The 11,698-nt window shown below is 26.4% G+C and overlaps 1 protein-coding gene across 1 annotated transcript; it reads left to right on the forward strand.

Moving 5' to 3' along the window:
- The first annotated feature begins 1,298 nt into the window (after positions 1–1,298).
- Positions 1,299–2,183, forward strand: LOC147066571 (uncharacterized). Its single transcript, XM_085955148.1, has 2 exons — positions 1,299–1,398; positions 1,486–2,183. The coding sequence occupies exons 1-2, from the start codon at positions 1,299–1,301 to the stop codon at positions 2,181–2,183; spliced, it is 798 nt and encodes a 265-aa protein (XP_085811274.1).
- Positions 2,184–11,698: the final 9,515 nt, after the last annotated feature.

Here is an 11,698-nt window from a genome sequence, read left to right on the forward strand (position 1 = left end):
AAAATTTACAATGGCAAATATTCAAATAAAATTTTTGATTATTAGTGCTCCATAGCCATGTTATTTCTGTTGTCTGGATCAGAACTGGATTTTTGTGGTTTTTATTAATATATTTAGAGGATATTGTAAAATGTTAGTAAAATGCTATAAATAAAAGTAGAAATAATATATAAAGCTTTTATAGCGCAACTAGAATATAAAATGATTTATTATATATTAATTTTCAACAATAGAAAAATTAAGGATCTACTTTTATTAGTCAGATATTTATAATTATAAGATTTCCGGTGATTATGTCTTCTATGTCTTTATCATGCCTCGGAAACTTAAATATTGTGCAATCTATTATAAAAACCTTATATATTTTTAAACGACCCTTAAGGATCTTTTATCATCGAAAAAAAAATTGTGCATAAGTATCAATAAACTTTTTTCTACCATTATATAGCGGATTATGCTTTAGATATAGATTTTGCATTAAATTTGAATTCTGACTATTGTAAAACGCGTGCACTTAGAGAATCAAATTCCGCTTTAATAATTCTATTTGTTTACATATTTATTCTTCGAATAGATTGTACAATTATCAATCTAAAAGTAATATTTTAGTCCGAAAAATATGATTAGTTTATTTTTCAATTTACATGATAAAAAAGCATATTTACCTCGCTTTTATGATGGGTAATTAAATATAGAATTCAAACATCAATGCGATTCGCGAAAATTTTTCATATGATACACAGGTAAACATGACGAGTGAATAAGAGTTCATATCTATGTTTATTTAAGTTTATGGCGAGATAATTAGATAATCAGCCAAAAAAACGAATTTAACAGTGTAAATTAAAAACTTAATAGTCGATTTTTCATCTGTGAAATTATATTTTTTATAATTAGAGCAAAAGTTTAAATATCACAAAATTGTCTACAAGATTTTCCTTTTTAACTATTAAAGCCATTGTATTTACTGATATTTTCAAAACCATTCGTTTGTTTCATAACAATGTTTTATCGGTAAAATTTGATTCCTAGGAATAGATACCGATTGAAACCCATGTAAAACATGTTTTTGATTTGATAATCTTAAAACGTGGTTACATTTTTAATATTAAATACTTAAGATTCTATTTGTGAAAGAGATAATGTTGATTCCATTAGCAAACATTTCTAAAATTTATATGAGCACGATAATATGCCTTAGTGCACTAAAGGGAATTAATACATCCTTTGCAGCCTCTGGAAGTAGGTCGGGATCAGCTAGCGCATCAAGATCTTCATCGATGTCTGGTTCTGCATCGATGTCTGGAATGAGATCAAGCAATCTTTCAATGAGTGGATCTGGGTCGGCGTCAGCAGGTGGTGCAGCATCCGCCGAGGCTGGTAAAGACACCTCAACTGGTGGGGGAACAGGTTCAAATAACGAGCTTAAATATATAAAAGGGCAAACATATGGAATGGTTAACAGTGCACTCAATCAATTGACAGGGCAATCGGCAGAAGGAAAAAAGATTATTGGAGTTAGTCCAAGTGGTGAGCCTTTAGTATGCGAGCCCAAGGCTTTAGTTGATGGAAACGGACCCGCAACTGAAGCAATCAAAGAGGAACAACGCAAAAAATGCATCGAACAAGCACAAAAAAAGAAAGAGATCGCAGAAGAAATGGTCAAGAAATCAAAGAATGGGGGTGAATGTAATGTGAAGGTGAGCAAACAAAGTATGGTTTGTCATACCAAAAAAGTTATACAAAAGATGGTAGAAAAACCATTCTGGGCCCTTGATATATATGGAAATGTCGTACAAATGAAGAGAAATGGTGAAGTAATTGCTATGGCGGTCGTCGAAACTCTAAGTTATGATATTACCAAAGAAGAAGTTGCTAAAAGTGATAACCTCAAGAAACCAACAGTCGAGGTTGAATTTAATGAATTAGGTGGCCTCCTAAGTCAGAAAGGTGAGCTTCCTCCAGCTAAAACAGATGATCCTTGTGCAGTTTGTCTTTCAAATTTAAATAAAAAAGCGAACAGTATGGACGGTGCCCAAGATGATTGTGCCACAAACTGTGAAAGTCTTGCTTTGATGGATCTTTTGAAACCAGCACACTTCCGAGAAGTATCTGGTGGAGCCAAACCAACCGAGCCTAAAGAACCCGTGAAACCAGAGGAAGATGCTGCTGATGCTGCCTAAACATTGTTTTGTGATGAATAAATTTCGCGATAATAAAAAACGTTATGAGGTAATATCAAATTAATTTAGTATTCTAGTATTTTGATTCAATTTTAAACAGTTATATTTTGCATAGAATAGATTTCTTGCGAGCATTATTCCCAGTAAATTGAAAAATTATTATTTAATAAAATGTCAAGTTATTTCATATAAATTCACAATTTTATTGCTGATAAAATAACTTATTGGAGATCTAGAGTTTTTAAATTTTTTATATGAAAAGTCTGCTCTAACATATAGTGATCGGTCTTTACATGGTTTATGATGCTATTAAATCAATGAAAAGTTTTTTTTATTCAGATCAAATAGTAAAAATGTTGAACTTAATTAGCCTTACACATGCATTATTTTATTTACAAGGCTTTAAAGAAAAACAATTGTTTTTTATGAGATTTATCATTAAAAATGTATAATCCGTGTTTAAATGATAATTTTTAATAAAATACAAACAAAAAATCATTATGCTTAATCTATAGTATCTGAACTTATTTATAGATCAAGTTGTAATCCCTTTGTGATAATATTAGATACGAGCATATGACGACAGCAATAAATTACTTTTAAAAACATCTTTATGAATGCAACCATTACTAAAAAAATATTTTATCAACAAGTATAAAGATAATTAAAATTTTTCTTGATCAAATACAGATATAAAGTTCATCAGGTTTAAATAAACAATTTAAATTTGAAATATACAGATACAAAATAAAACCAAAAACTAGAATTAGTACATTTCATATAAATTTTCTCATTATAATTGCGAAAAAAAATAGTTTGATCTATTTTATTTGTCGTTTTTCCTTATTTGATCATCTAATAGCTCCAATATGAAAGTGATTATTTTAAAAAACATTATAATACATTAATAATACTGTTTTAATGCAAAATTTATTTGAATTTATAGAATTTATACAAAAATATGGATAATTTTTGGGTATGTTTGTGAAGAAATATTCAACATTTTGTTTTTAAAAAAATATCTTTACATACTAAATTAAAACAACGAAAAAAACAGCAGGATTGTTTTTTTAGTGTATTTTATCTTAAAATAGAGATTTTGGGATTTTTTAAAACTAATATAGGTATTTATTAGACACAAAATAGAAAAATAATTTATATGGAAAAAATTTTAATTTAATGTTACGATATTGCAGATATTGATTTTAATATTCCATATAATAATTAGTTAAAGGCCTTTTAAACACAGAATGTGAGAATTCATTAATGTATGGTTTTTTTTATCAATAATGATTTTCTCTATAAAAATTCAGCATACAGAATAATTCCAAAGCACTGTCTTGACTGATTGAAACTTAAACATATAAATCAGGTCTGTTATGCAAAAAAATATGTGAAAAACTACTAATAAAGTTTGCACTGTCATTTTTAAATGCAACGAATTCAAATATTGACTAAGCTATAATTTTTGATTCAAAGGTTATTTAATGATCGCATAATCTAAAAACATTGACTATTTGATATCTTAAAACATAATTTTGCATTCTCTTTATGATGGTATAAAATAGATTTAAGATCTTAACATATTTTTCTATAAAAAACGGTTTTTATCATTTCAAATATATTTTAAACTGAAACAAGACAATCTGTAAAAAATTTTACTAAAGTAGTATCGGTCTTATGATAAGATAACTAGATTCAAAAAATAAGGAGTAAAGATATTCGATAGACAGGAAAAAAGCTATTTTCATTGTATTTTGCATTTATTAGATTTGTCGATCTGTTTAGTTTCGGAACAAATTTTTATAATTTTTCTAATTAAGTTGATGTATTGTGAAAAATTCAAGGTGTATTGAAATGGGTATATATCGATTTAGAGAAACAAAATATTTTTTATCACCGGCTCTTTTTTGTTGTATTCGCAATGTTGAATAAATCTAATAGTGGCTTAAGCAGATCTAAAGGATGTTTTCTGAAATAATATTATAGAATTCTAGTGTTTTAAAATGTTCAATTTATATTATATTACTTTTTGAAAACATTTCTAATTCTAGTATTTAAGTTTTTTTAAGTTTTTAACCAATAGAAAGCCCCTATCCTATTGTTGAATGTATCAGGACCATAAAACAAATTAAGTTATTAATATAATCCTTATATATTAATTAATACCAGAAATATATATGATTATATTTGAATCGCAAATGTTTGTTATTTATTTTGATTTTTTATGCAGAACTAGTGATGGTTGAGTGGTGTAAATATTCGGCCTAGAATCTTAAATAAATGATTGAATGTTCGAATCCTTTTTACGCAAAACATTTATAAATTGCGAACTGATATTTATTGACCTTTAGTTGCAAGGGATACAGCCAACACTATTAGGCCGACCCAAACTAATAAGAAGTGTTCGTCTAAAAACATACACTTGATTGTGAAACTGAAACAGCTTGACTAAATTTCCCAACTCAATCGCAATTATATTCAATGCCATATTGGTATTTTCGGGATGTTTCCCAGTAGCGGTCTCTCTATTGATGTAGTCAATATCGTTTAACTTTTGTTGCGCAGAGAAAAAGAATAAAAAATCCAAATTTGTAGATTAATTTCTTCTGTTTAAATTGGCTAACAGCTTATTTAAGGTGCATAACTTCCAATACACTTATCATAAAAATTGACTAAACAACCTTAATTCTAAAAATTACTACCGCATTTAAATTTTTATTTTATATTCAAAAATTTTCAAGTATCCATGCATTTTTTATGAAAATTTTAAATGCGGAAAAATATAGCATATCCTTTATCTGAGAATTGAAATCTCGTAAATAGAAGACAAACTCTTAAGAATAATTATTCATGGTTGAAATTACTATATTAACTTATAAATTTTAAAATGAGCATAACTTTTTTGTTTTTATAGAAAAGGCAATATTTATACTTATTTCAATCTAATAACCTTTCAAAATCTACTTGTAAATATTTTTCCTTTGGTAAGGGCCCCTAGTTCTTATTTGTAAAAAAAATCACAACATTGTATAAAAAAACTTAAGAAAGATCCTAAAACTTGCTTTTACGGTAAATTTTTGAGAGTACCATTTATTTTTGATGGTATAGAGATGGAATGATCAAAAATTCTTTGACATATTCAATAGTTTTAGGTGAATCATCATTATTATGTTGAAATAAATAAACCTATTTTCTCTTGTTATATTTTAAACGGGATGTAAGGTTAAAGCTTTTTATAATGATACACCACATATAAAATTTTATGGCTTATTGAAGAATCTTCTGTAATGCTTAGAAATCTAAAGGGAAAACGATAAAAATATTGGCATCATATTGTATTACTATATTTAATGCTCTCAACGTAATAAATAATTACACCAGTGTTAGTCGTTTAATGAAATAAATAATCCCAAAAAAAATTATTTGAAGCGTATAATTTAGATTTACAGATTAGTAGATTTTTTTTAATAATTTTGTGTTTAGCTATATTTAAATATATATTTTTTTGAATATTCTTAAAAATAATTTAGTCAACATTGAAAAATATTATAAATAAACCATAGAACAAATACTTTCGAATGTTTCGATATCTATTATTGAAACGATCATTGTACTCTAACATAATTCACCAGAATACTATTCTTTCGGTCACTGTAAGATGTTTAACCATATGATATTGCTTTTTTCCTACCCCTTTTTTACCAATTTATATACCGCCACCCCTATGTATATGCGCCTCAATAAAAATGCCAATTATAAGTGACACACTGTTTTATCCTTATAATAAACTTTTTTTAAATTTTTTTGATAGTAATTTTGATTTTATCGGAAATTATAATCATTAATTTATCAATTTCAAAATGAAAATATTTTCATCTCTTTTGGTTATTTCTGAGCCATGAGCTACGTTTTACGTCTTTAAAATAATTTTACTGCAAATAAACTTTCGCTTACCATATATTAACATACATCTTATCGTAAATTATTTATTCGTTTCGGTTGTGAATAAACAGTATTACCACGCATATATATTAGTTGAATATTGATACATAAACAATAATTTCTTGATATTTCCATTTTATATGCGCAATATTTTCAAAAAAGCAGGGAGATTGTGCAAATACAAGATTCTAAAAATAACTTTAGAGCTGCACTATTCATCAATTAAAAAAAAATTATCTAAAATTTTTGTTTACGTGATATTGCGCCACATCACAATAAAAACATTAATTTTGCATATTTTAATGAATACATTGATTGATTTATGAATATTTCGATTAAAAAGCCTATGGACAGATATGGTATTCAAATCTCTTTAAATTTGCCTTATACAAAATATGTTGGTTTACAGGTAATTTGATCAACAGTTTAGTACGAATATTCAATAAGAAGCCACTAAATTTATTTTTTCTTTATATTTTTCACAAGATTAAATGATTTTGGTTATAATTAAATAGATATTTACAATAATTTTACATTTAATTCTCATAGTTGAAATTCAGTGAAGCATGATAAGAATTATTGTTTAATATTTATATCATAGATTTTTCTATTTTTAATGATGGAAATTATCTTTTAATCTTATAAGTTATTATCTTTAAGAAATATAAATATACATCCAGAGCTCTCTTTCAAACCAAATTTGCATTTTTATTCATAAAAATAGTTGTGGGCAATTATAACCTATGTTTTTAATCATTTCTTATCTATATATAATCCAGTTTTCAAACTTTAATTTGAAATAGTCAGCAGTATTTAAATAAAAAGTTGAAATTTCATTTAATTTTTAAAACCAACAAAAACTACGTCAATTTCTATATTTATCTTTAAATGTGTGTATATTTTCAAAATTGAGATAAATATTTTTAATTAAAATTTTAAGAACAATATTAATCTTACCAATTTTAGATATAAGAATTTAGCCTCATTAATTTAAAATTTTTTCTTCTAAATCTTTTTAAGCATAAAAATAATATATTTTTTCTTATCATTGATCTGCTGATCGTCTTCTCCTCTCTGCTCTATATTTAAATTTTTTACCTCCAAAATGCAATCGAGCAAGACATACATTTTAATTCCCTTAATCACAGAAAGAAAGAAAGAGACAGAGACAAAAATAGCAAATAAAACAATCGAAACACAAGATACGAGCCAATCTCACTTATAAGAGACACCGCCTACTTCATATTCAAGCAAGAGTAATTTAGCATAGTCTAAGGTTCAACAAATACTAAAAACAAATAGTTTTGTAAATGATTAAACCAACCGAAAAAATAGCAGAAAAGGTTTGTAAAACAACCGAAGAACCTTCAAATCCAACTTCTAAGTCTGAAAAGAATATTTCACCTGGTGGCCTTAAATCAATATCAGCGCAGATATTTGAATTATTTCAAACAACATCATCACGAACATACGAAGAAATTCTTGAAAATGTCATTTCCGTAAATAGAAACACACTCCGTAGACGAGTTTATGATGTTTTAACAGTATTTAGAGCATTAGGAATTGTTAACAAGCTTAGAAAGACATATGAAAAAACAGATTTTTGTCTATTGACACCATATTCAAATATATGCACACTCGAAAACAATAATGATAACACTTCGCAGACATCAGTAATGAAAACAAAGAAAATCAGGGATATGAATGATCTTACACTATATCGAACAATAAATGTCGTAAGAAAGCGTGTGGTTTATAAACATAATGAAGTAAAAAATCTTAAAGCGCTCCGTAATTCATTGTGGTTTATCATTAATCGAAATAGAAAGACAGTGGCACCATACGATAAATTATATGCCCCTTTTATTTTGGTTACTACCAATAAAAATGTTCAAGTAAATTGTGATACAAATGAAGAAAGAAGCTTTTTTAAAATACGTTCTAAAGAGCCCATATCCCTTGTTGATGATTTAACAGTTATGAAAGAAATTTACGAAGAAATGGGACAAACCCGCTCGACTTTCGATCTAAATCTTTTTACAGACTTTCTTTAAATTAAATCTTTAATTATAATATTAAAATATATTTAGGCTTAATTAAATACATTGCATTCTATATTTTCGTTTCATATTTCATCCTGCCTTCTAGTATGAAAACGCGAAACTTATTTCTAATAAAAACCTTTGTCATTTTAGTTTCTAAAAATTTTAATATGAACTTTGTGTTTTTTGTTACGTTAGGTCAGACTTGTTTCATTCTTTGGGCAATTTTATCGTGTTTCGAGCTATCACTATCAAGTAAATACAATAATTATTAGTATATAGTCATTTATTTTTTTTATAAGCCAACTTAAGCATGCTCCATTGCCACCATAATGTTATCATTTTTTATACCAAGTAAATACATTAATTATTGTATATATTTGTTTTTTTTTTGATAAGCCAACTATAGCATGTTTCATTATCATCGTGATTTTATTATGTTTCGAGTAGTTGATATGAAGTAAATACAAAAACTATTAGTATATAGTTGTTTATTTTTTGATAAGCCAACATATGTTTCATTATCATCGTGATTTTATTATGTTTCGAGCAGTTGATATGAAGTAAATACAATAACTATTAGTATATAGTTGTTTATTTTTTGATAAGCCAACTAAAGCATGTTTCATTGCCACCATGATGTTATCGTGTTTCGAGTAGTTGATATGAAGTAAATACAATAACTATTAGTATATAGTTGTTTATTTTTTGATAAGCCAACTAAAGCATGTTTCATTGCCACCATGATGTTATCGTGTTTCGAGTAGTTGATATGAAGTAAATACAATAACTATTAGTATATAGTTGTTTATTTTTTTGATATGCCATATATGTTTCATTTTCATTGTGATTTTATCATGTTTCGAGCTATTGACATCAAAAACACATAAAAACACGACTTCCAATACATATTTTATTTGAAATGTCCATTTATAGAGACACAAAAACTCCTTTCCGACGATTATTTTCTTGTTCAAAAATTTAGTCGATAGGGCGTTTATTTGTAATATTTTCATCACTCAGCTAAATCCACTCTTTAATGATAGAAAAATTTTTCTATTTATTCTTGAATAAAACTAATATTGTTCCCGATAAACCATCAAATATACAACTTGTGTAGGTATTAGTTCAAATCAAAACTCAAAAGCGCATTTAATGCATCAGAAGCTTTAAAGCTTCCAGATGCGCATTTAAATTTGGACTAATGGCTTTATAATACCAATTTACTTGAAATGGTTAAAAGTTTTGCCAACCGTCTATATCAATTATCACAAAATAAGGTAAGATCACACAAAATATATTTTGATTCTATATAATAATCATATCATGACGGAAAACACAAAAAAGTGTTAATTACTATCATATTTACTATATTTTTAGTTCTTTAAATATATATAAAAAGCGGAATCTATTTTTTTAGGATGTTTGTGTGCCCCGCCCTAACATAAATTTTCTAATTTATTTTATGATTTTAAAACAATAAGTATCGTAAATATAGATCTGATTAAAAATTAATAGATGAAGTGACATTTTTTTTATTAAAATTGCGTTCTAGCTATATTCTTTTGTACATCAAAAACAAACATTATGCTATTATGCCGGCTATCCCATTTACATCTGAAAATATTATGAACGATAGTTTATACATAATAGTTATATAGTTCATTCAAGATTTTTTATACACATAAATTATATAGGTCATTCAAGATTTTATGCTTTTCAATTTGCTGTTAATTTATATTTTGATGAAATTCCGTAGAATAAATCTAATTAATTTTTTAAAATATATAACCTACGATAGTTTAAAAAATTTTCGAAATATAAGCTGTTTTAGTTGCCACAAAATATATTTAAATAAGAAATACATCGCTTGATATATTAAGTATCTCAACGTTTAGAAAAAATAGGTTAATTAATCATCTAGTGTTGCAATGTGTGCAAAAGAAAAGAAAATTACATGAAAAAAAGAATTCATTATAATCATGTTTTTTTAGTTAAAAATGAAAATTGAACAAGAGGTTGAATCATATGTCAAAAAAATGAGCTATTATTAGTTACCATCTATTTTTTTGCCTTAAAGATTGCCAGAAATTTTCATTGGCTTTTTCTTAAATATTCACAAATGTTTTAGATCAAATCTTAACAAAGAATATGTCTAATTTTTAATAATAATATTTAAGTAAAAAAAACATATTTGTTTGACTTCGTGTTTATTTTCCACTTTATTTTTTTAAATATCTATTTTAGAATGAAATATTTTTCAATAAGGGTAAGCTTCTATCCTGTAAAATATTATGGTTTTTAACCAGGCATAAATTTAATAATATTGATCTAGAGGTATCCTTTTAATATCATAAAAATGCGGCAAAGGCTATTGGTTCTAAGTATAAAATTAAATACATTCTTTTTAAGGTTTGAGCCTAATATTTTATTTTATATTTATATACCTTCAAACTGGTTCTTCAAGATCATCTATTTTTTGAGTTGGTAATATTCATAAAGGTAAAGGGCTAATATTTCAACCCTTTGAAGCCTATTGGCTACTCTGTATAGTTATTCCATCGTTATAATCGCTATTTTGTATCGTAAAATTTATAATATAATATTTTGATCATAAAAAGTAAATATGGTTCCTAACTCGTAAACCTTAGAGAAAATAATTAAATATTCTTGTGGTCATGATATATGGTATATATAGTGAACCTTGAGGCGAAAAATTCTGGAATATTTGGCGAACACAGCCCCTCGAATATTTAATATCTGAAGAAAAAATAATATTTTCAATTTATTATAAGCTCCAGTCGATCGATATTTTATTCGCTTTAACATTCTAACGTGGTTTTATTTTAATATTAAGTTGAAGCACTGTTTCTGTACTAAATAAACAGACATTCTTCTGAAAAACTTACATCTTGGTATATCTTATACTTTAAAACAAACTATGATGGTTATTTGGTCAATTTTCGTGCATAAATAGTAGATGTACTTACAAGTGAAGCTCGATTATATATTATATTTTAATTATACAAACAAACTATGCCAAATATACCCAAGCGAAATCTTGTAATCGGTAGAATTATTTCTTATAAAATTATAAACTACATTTTATATGTTTAATATGTTAATAAGGTAAGAATATTCCAATAAGCGCTGTTTTACCCTAGAGTGTGCCTGATTGTAAACACTTATTGAACCATTATTGTTGTCTTTCTTATTGATATTTTTTTAACCCATAATTTATTTTAACTCTTTATTATGTAAGATTCAACATAATTTCTAGGATATTTGACCGAGGGGTTCAAATTTCGACCATTTTATTCGTTTTATATATTATTTGATACGCTTTTTAGAGCATAATTTATGACATCTTTTTTAATCGCCTCATATTTATAATCTTCCTCTATGCACCTCTCCTTTAAGACTTGTAAATTCAAGCTTTTATCTTAGTATTATCAATTGTGTGTATTCCACTGTTTCAGTTGGTGTTTACAACCCCCTAAACAACATAAAGGATATTTTATGGCCACT

This window comes from Rhyacophila brunnea, unplaced genomic scaffold, assembly GCF_057557595.1.
Source record: "Rhyacophila brunnea isolate RB1 unplaced genomic scaffold, BYU_Rbru_1.0 scaffold_49, whole genome shotgun sequence".
Taxonomy (NCBI): Eukaryota; Metazoa; Arthropoda; class Insecta; order Trichoptera; family Rhyacophilidae; genus Rhyacophila; species Rhyacophila brunnea.